Source organism: Ichthyophthirius multifiliis, assembly GCF_000220395.1.
Source record: "Ichthyophthirius multifiliis unplaced genomic scaffold scaff_1120509250224, whole genome shotgun sequence".
NCBI lineage: Eukaryota > Ciliophora > Oligohymenophorea > Hymenostomatida > Ichthyophthirius > Ichthyophthirius multifiliis.
The window spans coordinates 58,797-78,003 of record NW_004086960.1 but is presented as its reverse complement, the minus strand read 5'-3'; the positions used below and the strand labels follow the sequence as shown (position 1 = coordinate 78,003).

The window sequence follows — 19,207 nt, the reverse complement described above, 5'->3', positions numbered from 1 at the left end:
TTCTTTTAATTTCTTTTGGGCATCTTTTTATACTTTTACTTAACCTTTTTTTTTTTTTGGTTATGAACCTTTTGTTTTTTCCCATTTTTTTATTTTTTACTTTTAAATTTTTATGCCGCAGTTACTCTCATTTTTAGTTTTGATTTACTTTTTTATTTATTATTTAGTTAGTTTTCTAATTTAATATATTTATTTTCTTTAACTTAAATTTTATAAAATAAAAATTGAAAAATATATGAAAATATATTAAAAATTTAATAAATTATAGAAATTATAAATGTTGCGTATATTATTTTATTCTTATACTAAAAAAAGTATAAAATACTATATTTTAAATAGATAAGCTAAAAAAAATAGTTAAACTTCTTTACTAAATATGATAATAAGAAAACTTATATAGGGATCTTAATATTTTTAAAATCAAGTTATCGTTTTTCCTCCGATTATAAAAAATACTAAAATTTTATATTATTATAAATTAATCAAATAATGTTGTATTATTATGTTATTTTTTTTTAAAAAAATTCTGTATTTTTTTTTTCATATTTTAATAATATTATTTGTGATTTTTATTTTAATATATTAAGTATAATTAAATATTAGGTTTAAATAGCCAATATTAAACCAATTTTTATTTATAATTTAAATTAATTATAAAAAACTCAAATAAACCATTATTCTATAAAAAATTATTTTACTTCTGTTATTATTATTTTAATTAGTTACTTAGATATTAAATAATATTTAAATTGCTAAATATTATTCATTTATAAAAATAATGAGTTCAACCATATAATAATAAAAATTTATACTTTTTTAATTTTCATTTACTATCAAAAGCTTCTGCTAAAATATATAAATATTAGTAAGAAATGAGTCCTTTATTAAATCATTTAAATATTATCATTTTTTTTTAATAGTTTAATAACTTAGTATACTAAAATCAAAATTATTAAAAGGTAATTTAAATTAAGAAAAACTATATTATTTAAATTTATTTCAAGCAAATATTCAATAATACATAGTATTATCAATAAAATATAAATATTAATATTAAATATAAATTTTTAAAATTATTGCATGACAAATAATACTTTAAGTATTAATATTATAAAAATAAATAAAAAAATAGAGTTATTTGTGAATAATATCTAACTTTTATTTTTTATAATTAAGAGTTTTGTTTTTTGATAATAACCATAATTAAATTCCATTATAAATAAATGAAAATTTAAGCGAAATAATAAATTAATGTAAGGCCGAATGATCAATAATATATATAAATTATAATAAACAGAAATACAGTAATAATAATTAATGGAAAAACTTTTGTATTATAATAAAAGTATTTAATAATTACTTTTTAATAATACATGAAAATACTTTCTTAATAAAAATTATTGAAATATAATAGATTTGGTTAAATTTAAAAATATAGATAGATTCACTAAAAATCGAATTATAATTAATCTTTAATTTTAAAAGTAATAAATACGTTTATCTAAATTTTCGATTTAAAAAATTTAGGAAAGTAAACAATTAACATCCGAATTCGAAATATTACACTATTAAACTTATGAATATTACGAAATATTACTTTATTGGGGTTCACTTTGATTTAGAGTAAATTTATCCAAATTTAAAATAAAATAAATATTTTTACTAGACATAAAAAAGGCTCATTATAAATTTCCTATATTCAATAGATATTTTTAAAAAGTAAATTAATTGTTGATTCTAAGCCTCAATGAAAAAATAAATTTTAATATTTAAAAATTAAATTCGGAAATAAAAATAACTTAAAAACAAAATTTTTGTGAATTTAAAATTTTTAATTAATTATATTTACTAAATATAAAAAAATAAATGTAAATTCAAATAAAATAAAATAAATGTAAAATTAAAAAAAAAAAATTGATAAAAAATTAAATTATTTCATAATCATTTTAGGATATAAAATAAAAAATATTAATTATAAAAAAATTTATAGTTTATTATAAAAAAACATTTTAAATTTAAATAAAATTAACAAAAAAATTCGCATAATATATAATTTAAATAGATTAATTGTTAAGAATTTACTAACTTAATATTGAGGAAAAATCTTAAATTTAAAAAATAAAAATCAAATAAAATAAAAAAAAATTAATAATAAATTATAATATATTATTAATATTAAATAGAAATTTATGGTTATTAATATATTAAAAAAAACATAATTATATAATAATTTATTTTATTATTTAAATAATTATAGATTAAATATATTAAAAATTAATAAAAAAAATAGATAGAAAATATTAAATATTTATAGAACATTAAAATTATATATAATAAGTAGTAAATAAAAAAATAATTAAATTAATAGTAAAAATTATGAAAAAGTAATTATTATTTCCAAATTATATAAAATTAATTATAATTACATAAATATATTAAAATAAAATTATTAAATTAAAATAATTTTAATTTATATATAATTATAATTATATATATAATATATATATATATATATATATGTATATTTATATATATATTAATTCATATTCATTTATTTATTCATATTTTTTTTAATATATAATTTTAATTTTAATTTTATTTTTTATATTTTATACATTAAATTTTTAATATTAATATTTAATTACTTTTATATTTATTAAATAAATAATTAATTACTTTACATATATTTTTTGTTTATTTATCTTTTTTATATTTTCTCAAATATAAATTAATAATTTAAGTAATTAAATATTTATTTTTAAAATTAATTAATATTTTTTTTTAAATAAATAAAATAAAAATGTTAGCTTTAAACTAATAATATTTATAATTTGAGCCTTAAAACATTTATTAAAATTAAGAATTTCAATTATTAAGTTAATTGATAATAAAAAATCTTACATAATTAAAAATTGCATTCAAAATAAAATCAAATAATCCTTTTAGTTACATAGTCAAACCATCTGCATATGTGTTAGATGCACATGAAGAAAAAACATTAAAATTTGTATGCAAAGATAACAATTTAAACAAAATTTAAAATGATAAATTTCAAATAATATACACTGTAATAGATTTTGGAATCGAAAATTTTTAATAAAAATTTGATGATAATTTTTGGAATAATAATATGAAATAAAACCAAAAAATTTTAATTACAATAAAAAATCCTAACTTAAATCAAAGTAATTTTTAAAATTATAAAAATTCAATTACATTATCTCCTAATCAGACTATCAATTAGTTTGAGTCTTATCGTACAAAAATATAAAATGATATTGCAGAATCTAAAATTTTAAATAATCTTAGTATACAAAAAAAGTATATTAGTGAAGATAAACATTATAAAGAATAATATGAAAAACTTGTGTAAAAAGTACATGAATAAGAAAAAATATATTAACAACTAGGTCAAGATATCAAAAATGTTAAAAACGAAAAAGAAAAATGGAATAATTTACATATATATAATTCTAAAAATTAAAATGAAAATAAAGAATATTAACTTTGGCATGCTGCTTTGGTGGTTTTAATTTCTTTAATTATTGGGATTTTATTCGGAAAATGAAGGATTTTAGAGGGTTACTTTTATAAATATATGTTAAATATTAATACATTTATTAATTATTTTTGATTTTAAGTATTTTTTTTTTTAAATATTAAATTTATGATGTTTTATTTTATTTATTTTGCTTATTTATTTATAATATATTTTTTTTCATTAGTATATTTAATGAATTTATATGATGATATAAATAACTATTTTAAAATTTATATGTATATTCCAATTCATTTATTATATTTTTATCTTAGTTATTCTCTTAGCATTTCTTTCATTTCTTATTCAAGTCTTTCGTTTTATTTTTTGTAAATACTATTATATATTTGTGATGTATATAAAACTAATGTTAAAAATCCACATAAAAATCCAAATAAAATGCTATCTGTCAATCTTATTTCATTATTTTTTTACTTTATTAATTTATTATTTATAAATCATAATATTATTTTACTGTAAATGGGAAAATCCATGATATATCGCCAATTAATTAGTATAATAATGTTTATTTGTTGATTGAATAAAACCACATGCTTTTGTACATTTTTGATATTAAATGTCCAAAAAATAAATAAAAAGAAGTCAAAATACATATTGCAAATACAAAGGTTATCATATCTGAAATATTTTAAATTATTCGTGAAATCATTGAAAAAACTAATTATTTTTTTATTTAAAAATTACAAAAAAATATATATCTTTTAAAATTAATAAAAAAAATATTATTAAAGTAAATATAATTTATTTTTATCAAATAATTATAAAAAAAATATAAATACATTAGATAAAATATATGTTTTTATTATGACTTTTTATATAATTATTAGGATTTTTATTTCTAAATTATTATAATTTATAATCATTTTTATATATTCTTGATTTAAAATATTTTGTCTCTATAAAATAATAAATATAAAAATATATGTATATATATAAATAATTATATATATATTTAATTATAAATATATATATTATATATTTATAAATAAATATATATATTTTTTTATATAAATTTATATATTTATATTAATATAAATATTTATATACATTTACTTTAAATTTTTTTTTTTTTTATAATAAAATAATTTTAAATTTTTTAATAAATTACTATTTAGTGCTAGATAAATTTAATACATATCCTGCATCTAATATTATAGGAATAGACTTATTTTCATATATAAATTTTAATTTATTTCCATTATTTTATTCATAATTTACTTAATTATCATTATAATAATTATTTTTATGGTACTCATTATTATTATTACTATCTTATTGTTTTTAATCTATAATAATATTTACTTATTAAAATTATAAATATTTAATTAACTTTTATTAAAACTTCTATGAAATTGTATATTTTCTTTATTTTTGATTTATTTTGGTATATTAACTAGTATATTACATTAATTATCTATTTGATTATGATTATTCTTTTTAAAATTAAAATATATTTCAATAAATTTTATATTATAAAAAATAAATAATTACTATTATATATATGTCTTATTTTAATTTTACAAAAGCCGGTACATGTGCCCAACAAATAACATTTTTGATATTTTGAATAAAAGATTTCCTACAGTTTTAAAAATATAATATAATATTATATAAAACATAATTATATTTATACCTTTAATGTGGATTACTACTCACATTTATCCAACTTCTTCTCATATATTCATTAGTTGTTATATTATTAAAAATCAAATAATTATGAAAAACAAATAAAGATATTGCAAACATTAAAAACTTTTTATTTTTTTCTTAAAAATTAATTTTAATATTTTTTTTGTTAAAATTTTACTAAAAATGCATAAATAATAATAGGTAAGCAAAAATATTAGTTCTTCAAAGCTTTTTCAAAACTATTAAGTTGTTTGGATTTAAAATCAAGTGCTTAAATATTTTGGATTATTACAATTATACATAAAGTTACTAAGCTTGCCAAATATATATAAAAATACCTAAATAATATAAACTTTAAAAAAAGTTTCTTTGAAAAAAAATAAATAAAAAAAATAACTTGTAATTTCTTTTCCCTACACAAGTTCCTAACCAAGGGCAATGGTGATCAAATCTTTCTATACAATTATCACAGCAATTACAATGTGAACGTCTTGGAGGCCTCCATACAGCACCTTTTTTTAATTAAGGTAAAATAAAAGAAATGTGTTTTATTATTACATGTAGAACATAATTTCAATTTTAAAAAATGAGATTTATTTTAAAATAAATATAAAAATGATGATTATTTATATTGCTCATTTTTTATTAAATCCTTTATAGGAATTTAAATTTAATCTTTTTCTTTTACTAGTTTACAAACCTATATTTATTAATTGTTTTCTTTAATTTAGTTTTTATTATATATTTTTTAATATTACTATTCTTTGAATTATTCCTGGGTCTGTTAAATTAACCAAAAACATAAACATATTTGTGGATATATGCAAAATTATTAAAAATACAATTCCTACAATTAAATTTTATTGTTTTAAAAACTTTTAAAAATAAAATATTCTTTTATTATTAATAAATATATGATTTTTGAATTACTGGAATTGTAAGTATATAATTTAATACAATAGGAAAATTAGTTAGAATAAATGAAATCCAGAATTTTTAATTTTCTGAACTATTTTTTATTTTTTTAATATAATTTTTTTATTTTTTTACAAAATGTTAGTTTTTTTTATTTAAATATATATATTTACCCAGAAAAAATAAAACCTTTGCAAAATATTTGGTTTCCTGATTCCCATACTTTATAATATTTTTAAACATAAAAGTTTGTTTAGCCTTTTTTGTTTATATTTAAATTAATATCTTGTATAATCATCTTTAATTTATATACACTATAAAATAAAAATAAAAAAATATTAATATTTAAATATATAAAATGATAATTAATATTTATAATAAAAACAATATAAATATTTCATATTAATTATATTTACTTTTATTTTATATAAGCATCTTAATAAAGAAATTTTAAATTAAATATTAAAAAATTAAATTAAAATATAATAAAAAAATTTTAAACTAAAAAATATATTTTATTAAAAGTTATTTTTAAAAATATTTAAATCATTAAGTTTTTCTTTATTTTCTTATTGCATACATAGGATCGAATTCTCCAAAATTATCCAATTTATTAAGTACATCTAGTTCTTTAACCTTCTTTTCTTTTTCTGCATTTTTAACTCTCATCTTAATATTAATTTATTCTTTTAATTATTCTCTTTTATCTTATTATTTTTCGAATTATTTTTTTGCTTCCACCTTACCAGTTTTATTCTTTCCTCTCATTTTATTTTTTTTCTTTTTAATTTAATTTTTTTCTTTAGCCTCTCTTTCTGCCTTTTCCTCAGCATCAATAACTTATTTGCTTGCAGTATCTACTGTTCCAATTTTATTAGGATTCAAACTAATAGTTGTACTAGGAATCTACAAAAAATTAATTAAAAAAATATTAAAATAAAAAAAAAAACTTTTTCCAAAAGTCTTTAAACAGTAGCTTCCCTTGCCTATTTTTTAGTTTAATATGGATTTGCTTCAAATGCATCAAAGTTAGCCTCCCCGGCTGCTGGAACAACAATACTTTAATATCCTCCATTTATTCCAATTCCAAGAAAATCTTCATAAGGAATAAATTACAAATCAGTTACAGTATTATAAGAGAATGCTTCATGCTTAATATAAGGTTATTTTTATTTTTAAATATGCCAATCTTTCCATAAGTGTACCCTAGACCCATAACTCAAAGCCAAAATTCCTGATTAAGAAATATCTAGTTTAGAAGGAGTATTAGGTGCAAAATATTCATGTAAAACTTTATAAGTTCTCAAATCCCAAACTTTCCATTATCCATCAGTACCCGCAGTTACCATATTATAGCCTCTTCTATCAAACGAAATTGCATTTACAGTCCCTTTATGGCAAAGCATTTTTACTAATGGTTCACTTGTATTAGGTGAATACATAGAAACACAACCTCTATTATCACCTACACAACTTATGGCATTATAAGGATTTAGTTTTAGGCATTAAGGGTCTCTGTTCTTCATTCTATATTTCTTTTTTTTTTTTTTTTTTTTTTTTAATTTATATTTTTTTTATTACCTGCAACTATTGAACCAGTGGATGTATCGTGATATTTTAAAAAACCTAAACGACTTGCGGAGACTAAAATTGAATGATAAGGCATGTAATCTATATAAGAAGGTTCTAAATGTGTTTTAGTTTATGTAATTCAATTCCATTATTATCATAGATATATACATATCTTTTTTAGGCAACCTTTATATAATAAATTTTTGTTTTTTTTTTTTAGTTATTACAGCAAACATTCTTTCGTCATGTAAAAATTTTACATCATTTACTGTTTCTTTTACTTGTATTTCACAATTAAGCTTTTTTTAACGCCAGTCAAATACGGCTAAATGACCTTTTGAACCACCTAATAATAAATGTGTACCATTTCTATTATAATCAATAGAATATTTTCCCCAATCAAGTTTTAAATCAAATATCTATTTTTAATATAAATTAAATATATTTAATAAATATTTTTATACTTTGTCAGCATTTTATATAGGAAGAAGAGCTTTTAATTATTGTTGTTTAAATGCTAATGTTTTCTCCATTCCTTCTGATTCTAAATAGCTTTTATTTATATAATAATGTATTTATTAGTTTATTTTTTTTTTTTCATTTGCTTACCCTTTTTATTCATGGTTTAAAATGCTGTTTATTTTAGAATATCTTTATGTTTATTCATTAACGAATTTCTTTTTTTTAATTTAAGCATTTAACTTTTTATCATTTGATTTAAGCTTTTTATTTAATTTAAATATGTTATTTTAATTGTTTTCTTCTTGACTCATTTTTTTTTATTATATATTTAATTATTAAAAATTAACAAATATAATTTTAGATTTTTAATTTAATACCATTTATTAAAAAAAAAAAAAATATTTATATAATAAAGAAATAAACTATAAAAATTAATAAAATAAATATTTAAAATTTTTCGCTTAAAAACAAAAAGTATTTCAATATTTATAATCAAATCTAAGTTTTAGCAAATATTTCATTTTAATCTAATTAACATTATAAACAATATACTCATTATACAAAAGTGAATATTATTTTCCTTAATCTTTCTAATCTTATCCTTCTCCAATCGGAATTTTGCATCCTTCATGATCTATATAAGAACCTTCTAGTGGTGCTGTTTTACCCAAACCCCTAGTACTATGTTTTCCAGGAGGTAAATTGGAAGCATAATAATCCGCTTATAATTTATCATTGAAATTTCCACAGGCAACATCACATAATAGCATCAAACCAATATTATTTTATTTATTTGTGAAACAATAATTAGCTGATTTGCTCACCATATCAGCAAAATAAACTCCTTTTCCGAACATATAACCAGTAACAGGTGCTTCTGGCGGAGCTATTCTTAAACCTTAGGAAATAATTCCTACATAATTTGTTAAACGGGAACCGTGCCATAAAAGCATTCTATTATGTAAATCTTTCGTAAAACGTTCATCTTCACCTTCCTTTTAAAGTTCAAAAGCATCTAATAACAGTTAGTTAATATTAATTGTGTGTCTTAGTGTGAGTTTGTGTTATGAATTTTTAGATTAAGTCAAGCTTTTAGTGACATGTTATGGGCTTGGTAATACATTTAAGTCTTTTGTAATTTTCTTCAATTAAATTTACGTCAGAGTCTTCATTTATCTAGTTTTCCGTTAATCTTGTAGCAATTTAAATATTTTAAATAGATTCTAACATTTCAAGTTTTTCTTTTACTTTTTTGGGTGTATTTAGGATAAAATTAGACATATTTTAGAAACCAAAATCATGAGGAATATACGAATAGAAATCATTGGAAAGTTATTCAATAATAGTTTACTAGGTTTTTTTTTTTCTACTTCAGTATATAATTCTTTTAACATATTATAAGCTTTCGAAATATTGTCTTTAGATAATTTTCCTAAAGGCATTTTTTTGCAATCATATCCGATTTCTTTCATTTAGTTATTCATCATTTTCATATCGAAAATTAATTGAATTAGATTTTTTAGTGGAAGGGGCAGAGTCGAATTTACAGCGTCTTTATCCATTTTGTCTTCTTTTTATTTTTCATCCTATATATCATTACCATAGTCCATATCTAAAACTCTATAGTCCCCTTTTATTGTCTTTTCTCTTAGTTTCGTTTCATATTCATTTTTAGCCTATTCTTCACTAAAAGGTCCTTTTAGGCAATTTTGTCCTGGAACACCTACCCTTCCCCATCTATTGAATACATAAAAAGAAGAAGGAGTAGCTTTATCTTTGAGAAGTTATATTACATAAAATTTATTGTTATTAGCAGTCACGTTTGATTAGTTTAGTTTTGCATCGTATACTTTTTACTTGTCATAGTATACTTGCAAGTTTTTATTTAGACAATATTCATCTAAAGGAGCTACACCAGTAATTACTTTTTTAATTATATTTTTGGATTCGTCTTCTTATTTTTTATCTCCTTTATTATTAGTATCTGGTTATTGTTTTCCATTAGTTTAATTATTTCCATTTGTTTTGTCGTTTTCATTTTAATCTTTTTTTTATTATTTCGTTTAAGAATCTATTATATCTTTTTTACTAGTTCCTCGGCCTTTTTTTGCTTTTCCATTAGAAGTGTTATTATTATTCACTTTTTTTAAATCATCTTAACGATTTTAAGAAATGTTAGTTTAATTTTTGTTGTCTTTTTGGTTGTCTGTATCTTTTTAAGGCTTACGTCCTCTAATAGGTTTTTTTAAGTCTTCTTAATTATTATTACTGTTTTTGGTAGATTTCTTATCGTTAGTTTGGAGATCTTTTTTTGTTTCTTCATTTTTTTTATCAGCATGTGCTTACTTTTGTTATTTCTTTACAGTTTTTTTATCTGGTTATTGTGATTAAGCTTTTTTTTTATCGTTTTTTTCTTAATCTTTATCTTCCGAAGGTTTAATTCTTGATCTAGTGACTCTTTGAGACATTTTCTATATTTAAATTTTTTTTTAAAAAAATAATAAAATAATTAATCTTTAAAAAAAAAAAAAAATATAATATATATATTATGGTTTTATTTATTTTATTTAATTTTTTCAATATAAAATACTTTTTTCCTCTTATATATTTAGCGCCAAAAAATCATGTGTCAAAAATTATTGCTAAGATATATATAAAAATAACATAAAATATTTTTTAATTTATTCTATTTAAAAAAAAATATATATTTTTAAATTATCATATGTACATATATATGTATATGTATATATAAATGTATATATATATATATATATATATATTTATTTAATTCTTTTTAAATATATAATAAAATTAGAAAAAGTATTTTTTATTTATAATAAAAAAAACAAAAAAACTATTATTAGTTAATATATAAATCATCTTTTGTATATAAAAAAAAATTTAAATTTTTATTTTTATTTTGTTTTGAAAAATGTTATTTTAATTCTCTTTTTCATTTTTATTTAAATTCATAAACTTTTATCATTTCTTTACATTTAAATAACCATTACTTTATATTAGTTTCTTTAAATATTATTTCTTTTATTTAAGAATAAATAACCCTATGAAAATTGACAGATTAATTTTTAATTACAACTTTAAACTAGTACTATTCATTTATACATTAAATAATAAAGCTAGTTTTATATACATAGATTTAATACATATTTTTTTATAATAAATATTCTAAATTGTTAATTTAATCAAACAAATTATAATTTTAAATTAATTACGACTATCAGAATGTAATAATTTAATTGAAGAAGAAATACAAGTTTTGGTAACATCAATCTATTTAATAATAAATAAATTTTTAATATTTAAAATCGATTTTAATAACATTCATAAATATATAATTAGTAAACAAAAAATATATTAAACTCTATATATAAATTATTATATACATATATATATATAAAAATATATATATATATATAAATTTACTTCTAATTTTTATGTTAATTTAATTTTGTTTTTATAAATTATTAATTAAGTGGTAATAATTATTAAAAAAAATCTTTTTATTTATTTATTCTTAAAATAAACCTTTTTAAATTATAAAATCTAAAATTAAAAAATTCAAAGATATTCATACATATTTAAAAACAAAATTGAAAATATTATAATTACAAACTATATAAATAAATAAAAAAACATATTTTTTTTTTTACTATAATTGAATATTTTAATTTTCTTAAATATTATAAATTATATTAATTTTTTTATTTAATAAAAAAAAATATATTAAATAAATATATTGAAAAAAAATATTACTTAATAATAATTAACAATTAGGTTAAATTAAGATTTATTATGATAAATAATTATATTAATATAATATGTTGTAAATTAAATTAATAATATTCAAATTTTAAAATAAAAATAAAATAAAAAAAATAATATAAAAATTATAATGATATATCTTAAAAAATAAATTTAATAATATTATGATTGAAATAATAAATATAAATATGATTATTATATATAATATTAATATAAATTTTATCTTAATATATATATAATATAATAAAGGTTAAATAAATATATTAATTATATAAAATTTTTATTTAAATATATATGTATATATAATTATATATATGTATATGTATATGTATATATATGTATATATATTATATTATTATTTTTAGAATTTTTAATTTAATTCTTTCCAATAATTTAATTCATTATTAAAGTTTTATAATGTAATATCTAATTAAAAAATAAATAGCTTGTATTTTTAATCTAATTATTACATTTATAATATTATATGACATAACATACTCATCTATAATTATATAAAAATATATATTTATATTTAATTAAATTATAAAGTATATGTATATTTTTTTATCCTACCGCTTAATTTTTATATATTAGAATTAACTAACAAGAATTATGTACTAAATAAAAATTTTAATAAAAAAAAAATATTATTTTTTAGTAATCACATTTTTTAAGAAACTTATTTACTTTTAACTATTATTATTATATTTGAGAGAAAAAAATTATTTATTGTTTAAAAAATATCATAAATCATTAAAAGTATTGAATCTTTACAAACTTTAAGGATTAATAAAAATTTAATATCATATTTATTTTAATTATTCATTTTTTAAAAGTGTATTTATAAATTCATAATATATTTATATTTTTTAAAAAATTTATAGTTATTTTTTATTAAAATTTAATTTCATATTTGATAATTAAAGTTATTTTAAAAATCAAAGTAGTATTATATCTTTTTTATTAGTTTTAATAAATATAGAAATAAAAAATAATTAAAAAACAATTAAAAAGAAAAAAAAAATATTTTACATTAAAATTAATACAAAATAGATAAAATGAATACTTTTATTATTATAATATAATTTTAGTAAATAAAGAACTTATTATAAAAAATGTTAAATAAAATTAATCATGTAGATAAAATAATATTTAAATTTTGATATATATATTATAATAATAAAAAAAATATAAAAAATTAATTTTTAAATATACAAATTATTTTATTTTGATAATATATATTAACTTTAATAATTTTTTTTCATTTTTTAAAATGATAAACTAAAAAGAATAAACCCAAAACGAATATAATAGAGCCAGAAACTAAATGTGATATGACTAAAACTATATTTTTACCTCCCATTGAATTAACAGTTCCTAAAAGGAACGATTTAGTAGAATCATACAAAGAAACATTAAACTCTATGTATTTATTTAAATATTTTTTTAAAAAATTAAATTTATTATTATATAATTGCAAATAATAGTATTACAATTTTATACTGTAACTTTATATTATCCACTAGTCAATTTCTGTTCTATTCTTCCCCAAAGTTTTTTAAATTTCGATAATCCTGAAGGTCTAATCCAATTTTAGAAATGCTCTTTTTGTAAAAATAAATTAATACATAAATTTATTTATAAAAAACCGTTTTCCATATCAATCCATTGTTTTTCAGGATTTTTAGTATTTTTAATATTTTTCCTATCATATTCCCAAGCAATATTTTTATTTTAAATTTTAATTATTTCACCATCTTATAGACTTTAAATTTAATAAGTATCTTTACATTTAATTATTTTTAATGTTTTTGATAACAAAAAAAAAAAGAAAAAAACCTTAAAAATAAGTAAAAGCTCTCAATCCACAAGGAATAGCAACGTCATCTAATTAAGTAGAAAGAAGTAATTTTTTATTCATGTTTGTCATTATAATTTTATTTTCATCAGGTACATAATGTTTATTTTCCCAATTTTAAATTTTCAATAGCTTTTTATTTATTTCTTTATTTGTTTTAAAACCGGTGCATTAATTTGGATTAGAAGGTTAATTTGAATTTTAATAAACTTAGCTATTATCAAAATTATCCAAATATATTTGATGGTTTTAATTGAAGTTCTTTAACTCGTAATGTATAAAAATTGGAGGATTCAAATCTTAGTCTAAATTTATTTAAAAAGAGCAAGTTTCAGCTTTTGGACTACAATTTTCAAGTGAACTATATTCAACTCTGTATTCATAAGCTTCATTGTTTTTAATTGCAAATATTATTCCTGCTATTAATAAATAAAGACCTTAATTTTTTTATATTTTTTAAATAAATTTGTTGACAATTTTTTTTGTTTATAAAAAAAATTAAGCATATTGTTTTTTTTTAAAAAAAAAATAAATAATTTTTTATATTATTTTTAAAAAGTTTAATTTTGCTTTTTTACCTGCAAGAATATATAAAATTCCAGCCTTTAATTTATTCGAACCTTTCCATTAACTCATTATTAATTCTTATTCTTATGTATATATTTAATTTTATTCGGACATATTTTTTATATGGATATTTGCACTTTATTCAGAATACCTATATTCATGGTTAGATTTATTAAAATTGTTAGATTCAACTAATTCTTAGTCCATTTAAAATTATATGTTATTTTATGAAAATATTATTTTTTATTAAAAAATATACTAATATAATATATATAATTTACTTTTAATATTTTTAAAAAAAATTATGAAATAAATATTTATATTTATAAATAATAATGAAAATAGATAAAAAATTATTTAAATCAATTTTATTGTAATTTATTTATATTCTTATATGCATTAAATTTTTAATGTTTAAATTTTATTTTAATATATAATAATTTATTATTCATTTATATACATAATTTATTAAATAAGATTTTTTATTTATATATCATTTACATGGTCTATATTATATTTTATTATTATATAATTATAATATTTTAAACCAAATTTATAATTTTTAAAATATTATTAAAAACTTAAATATTTATTTATAATTTTTAAAATATTATAAAAACCCTAAATATTTGCTAAAAAAATTATAAAAATTTAATTAATAAACTCAAATAAATATCTATATTAAAAAAAATTAATAAAATAAAAATATAAGCAATTAATATGAAAAATGCCTTATAGTAATTGTTAGATAAAAAACCATTATAAGAACAAGCACAATGTATAATCTGTTCAATCGCAAATACTTAATATTCAACCTAATAACAGTAATTAATATAGTGTATTCATTGTAAACAAAATTCACATATATAATGTTATAATCTCCATAATATACCACAAAAAGTATTAAATATAAAGTTTGCGTGTATAAACTGTCGAATAAAAATAAATTAACCTATAATAAATTAAATCGAGTATATATATGGTCCTAAAGTATATTTAAAAAGAGTATAAGAAATATAAGAATATGTTAATTTTAGATTAACTGAATAGTAGATAAATTCTTTAAAATAAGATGAAAATATTTAACTTGGAATTTTTTGTGCAAAATTAGATTACTTTAAAGAGCAGGCAGATTACAAAACTTAATATTATATGTGGCCTTCAGATAATATTGTTATTAAAATAAATGAAGCACTTTAAAGTTATTGCTTTGATAACATTTGTTTTTGTGAAAAAGGAGATATTTCAAATAAAGGAAGAAATAAATTTAGTTATTATTTAATTGAAGATAGAAACTTTACAATACAAAATTTAATTATAGGAATTATTTTAGTTCGCATAAACGGATTTAATTTTGTTCTTTAAGAAATTATACTTAACTAACCATATACGAGAGATTATTTCATTATCCAATATAAATACTGGGCCTAACAAGCTGAAGTAGAATTTCACTTGTGTCTAAAAGATTTTATCACATAATAAGTTATAAAATGGTGAAAAATATTAAATTTTTTAAAAATATGTGTATATATAAAAATTAAATATAGGCCTTTTAGAGGAAAAAATTGTAATCATTACACATGTTAAGATTTAAAGAGTTTTCTATATATGAATATATATAGTGAAAGTTTAACTAATAAAAGATGGAGTTGTACTACTTGTAAGAAAGAAATCTATGTTTCGGATATTATTTTTGATAAGTATTTGTATGAGTTTATTAATACTTTTTAAGGAGACTAAGTTTAAGAAGTTTTGGTTGATTTGGAAGGAAAATTATATAATAATTCTAGATAGAAAGAATAGTAGGAATAGTAGAAATCGAATTTGATTTTAAATAAAATTTAATAAGCAAAATTAAATGTTAAAATTGAAGATAATGTTTATAAACTTTTTTAAAATTTTAATTAGAAGTATAAAGTTATTAATAAAAATAACATATAGGATGTTTTGAAGGAAAAGGTGTTAGGTTTTATGAATAATATATAAATTTATTACTTTATTTTGGCAAATTTATATAGTTAAGATAAAGAAACTGCTTTCGAATTTATTTATTGTTTTTCGGATTTGAATAAAAATATATTAGAACCGAATTTATAATAAATTATATTTCTTATTTATCTTAGTAATTATAGTAAAAATCTCTTTTATTAACCAGAAATGGCTTTTAATTATGGAAATTTAATATTTTAGTTTGGATTTTTTATAAAAAATTATTTGAAAATTACTAATTTTAATTTAGGCTGTTTTATTGGGGATTATTTTCTGTTGTATTTTAAGTTTTTTTAAATGAATATTGTATAAATTTGTGAGTTTTTAGGAAAAGTTTTAGAAGATAATAAATCGGATTAATAAAATTCTAGTTTGATATATTTTAGCCTTATTAATTAATATAAATAATTGAATTTTTAATAAGAATTAAATTTAGTGGAATTTTTCTAATAAATTTATTTATAAAAATATAAATAGTTCTTGTCTTATTAAGATATTTAATAGCTTAATATTCTTTAAATTATTGTTAAGACGCTTTTTTTATTAAATAAAAACTTTTATTAGCAAAACAACTTTTATAAAACTAAACAGTTTATTAAGAAATTTGTTGAGAATGATAAAAATATTATCTAAAATGTAATAAAATCTAAATTAAATGAATTATTTTAATTATGATAATATGTATTTTATATTAATAAATATTCTTTATAATATATTTTTTATTAAATTATAATATTTAAATTACATATTTTTTATTTATAAAATTTTTTTTTTTATTATATATAATTTTTATATTATTATTATATTTTAAAACTAAGATATTTTTAATAAAAATGGAAGTAAAAATAATAATTTTTATTTTAAAAAATATTATTTATTAATGAATTTTTATAAATTAGAAAACAAACAAAAAAATTATGAATAAAAATTTAAAAGAATAAAAAAAATACTTAGAATTATTAAAATAACATAAAGATACATTAAATGATTTAGAAAAATTAAATGATGATATTAAATAACAAAATTAAGAAAAGCAATAATTGAATTAAAAACTAATTGAAGTATTATCTAAATGCGGTCTTGAGTTAATTGATTATAAAGATAAATAAGAGGATAAAAATAAGCAAAATAATCAAAAATAAACAGATTAAAAAAGCCAAAATGATTAGTATTAATAATGATTAGAAATTATATACATATATTTATTATTGTATTTATAGATATAAACATGTTTACTTTTTTCACAAAAAATATATTTTTTAAATGTTTTTATTTTGTTACATAAAAAACTATTAAATAATTTTAGATAAATAATATATATATATATAAATATATATATATATATATATATATATATTAAACTAAATAATTTTTGTTAATAATATATATGCTTAAAATATATTCAAATTTTGTATAATTTTTGAATATAAATAAGAAAAAATATAATATGATTATTTTTATTATTTATAAATATTAATTATAATAAATTTAATAAAAAATTTTATTTTAAAATTAATATTTTTTAAACTAATAATAAAATAAAAAATTAAATATTTTAATATATAAAATAATAAATATAATTTAAAACTAAATAAATGAATAATAATTTAATTTTATAATAAAGATGCACTTCAGTTAAGGCAATAAATAGATTTTTTGTAAGTAAAGTATACTAAACAGTTCCAGATTTGAATTTTAAAAAATCTACATAAAAAAATAATTAAACTTCACCCGAATTTAGGATAAAAAATGAACCCAAAATTTAAAAAGACGACCTTTAATTATCTCCATGTAACCCTAAGAAAATAACAAATGACAATTTTTATTTTTTTTCTTCATCTCAAAAAACAATAAAAAGAAATAATAAAACTAGCAATTTAAAAGAAAAAATTGAATAATTAAACATTTTATTTTTAGATTCTTAGAAGAAAAAGACTAAGCAAAAAAATTAAACTTTAACTTCTTTCGCATTTAATACAAATATAATACAAGAAAATTTATAATTTAAGTCTTAAAAAATTTTAAATATTTCTCAAAGAGTAAATTAGTTACTTTCTAAAAATAAAAAAAATCCAATTTAAGGCTATTAAAGTTAAAAGAAATAATAAACAACTAAATTATTTTTTAAACCAGAAATTTTAAAAAATAATGAAAAAAATCTCATACTTTAAAAAAATCTACAATAACTAATTTCTCATAAACCTTTTTCAGAATAAAACTTTTAAAGTAAAAAACGAAAAAATACAATTTTTTTGTTTAAAATATATTGAATAAAATAAATTTTTTAAAAAAGCTAGAAATTAATATAAGTAATACTTGGATTGGTTTTAATAAATAAAATAATTAAATAATCTAGAAAATAAAGAAAATATTGACAATCATCATAAAATTCATTTTTAAATTATTACTCTTACAAAAGAAGAATTATCACGTTAATTAAAAGATATTTGTATAGAAAGATATGAACTTTTTGAGTAATTTTTTGAATACATAAAAGATTACTATTAATAAGAATTAGAAATTTAAAAAAACGAAAAAGATAATGATAAATAAGTTTTAATATAAAAATATTAAAATTTTTAAGATAAATCTTAAAAATTATTTCAAAAAAAAAATGAAGAAATTGATAATATGAAATATGAATTAGAAAAAAAAGATATAAAATTTAACGAAATAAACTAAAATTTAAAAAATTAAATAATTTATTTAAATAAAAATAAAGAAAGACTTTAAAAATATTAAAAAGTATATATTTATTTAAAAGAAAAACTTTAAGAAAAAGAAAAATAAATAAAATAAATATAAGATTTTTACAGTGTTAGAAAAAGCAACAACAACGATAATTACAACAACATAAAAAATAACAATAATAA

The 19,207-nt window shown here is 16.1% G+C and overlaps 2 protein-coding genes across 2 annotated transcripts, besides 18 other annotated features; both read right to left on the bottom strand. All coding sequences in view use genetic code 6, as the record gives it.

The window, feature by feature from the left end:
* Positions 1-2,428: 2,428 nt before the first annotated feature.
* Positions 2,429-2,462: a microsatellite.
* Positions 2,463-2,471: 9 nt separating this feature from the next.
* Positions 2,472-2,537: a microsatellite.
* A 204-nt stretch (positions 2,538-2,741) lies between these two features.
* Positions 2,742-2,786: a microsatellite.
* Positions 2,787-4,477: 1,691 nt separating this feature from the next.
* Positions 4,478-4,605: a microsatellite.
* A 649-nt stretch (positions 4,606-5,254) lies between these two features.
* Positions 5,255-5,290: a microsatellite.
* Positions 5,291-6,429: 1,139 nt separating this feature from the next.
* Positions 6,430-6,501: a microsatellite.
* Positions 6,502-6,540: 39 nt separating this feature from the next.
* Positions 6,541-6,610: a microsatellite.
* Positions 6,611-6,649: 39 nt separating this feature from the next.
* On the bottom strand, positions 6,650-10,614 carry IMG5_057380 (hypothetical protein; the record flags this gene model as incomplete). Its single annotated transcript, XM_004037211.1, has 7 exons — positions 9,489-10,614; positions 8,690-9,152; positions 8,140-8,227; positions 7,903-8,094; positions 7,844-7,861; positions 7,054-7,638; positions 6,650-7,009 (listed from the first exon to the last, which is right to left on the bottom strand). The coding sequence occupies exons 1-7, from the start codon at positions 10,603-10,605 to the stop codon at positions 6,650-6,652; spliced, it is 2,823 nt and encodes a 940-aa protein (XP_004037259.1). The 5' UTR covers positions 10,606-10,614.
* A 3-nt stretch (positions 10,615-10,617) lies between these two features.
* Positions 10,618-10,672: a microsatellite.
* A 185-nt stretch (positions 10,673-10,857) lies between these two features.
* Positions 10,858-10,915: a microsatellite.
* Positions 10,866-10,917: a microsatellite.
* Positions 10,918-11,520: 603 nt separating this feature from the next.
* Positions 11,521-11,574: a microsatellite.
* Positions 11,575-11,870: 296 nt separating this feature from the next.
* Positions 11,871-11,910: a microsatellite.
* Positions 11,911-12,015: 105 nt separating this feature from the next.
* Positions 12,016-12,045: a microsatellite.
* Positions 12,046-12,208: 163 nt separating this feature from the next.
* Positions 12,209-12,273: a microsatellite.
* Positions 12,274-13,181: 908 nt separating this feature from the next.
* IMG5_057370 (ligand-effect modulator 3 LEM3 family protein, putative) lies at positions 13,182-14,414 on the bottom strand (the record flags this gene model as incomplete). Its single annotated transcript, XM_004037210.1, has 4 exons — positions 13,182-13,342; positions 13,414-13,704; positions 13,760-14,215; positions 14,357-14,414. The coding sequence occupies 4 exons, from the start codon at positions 14,412-14,414 to the stop codon at positions 13,182-13,184; spliced, it is 966 nt and encodes a 321-aa protein (XP_004037258.1).
* A 482-nt stretch (positions 14,415-14,896) lies between these two features.
* Positions 14,897-14,976: a microsatellite.
* Positions 14,977-17,082: 2,106 nt separating this feature from the next.
* Positions 17,083-17,140: a microsatellite.
* Positions 17,141-17,647: 507 nt separating this feature from the next.
* Positions 17,648-17,691: a microsatellite.
* A 1,502-nt stretch (positions 17,692-19,193) lies between these two features.
* Positions 19,194-19,207: part of a microsatellite that runs on past the window's edge.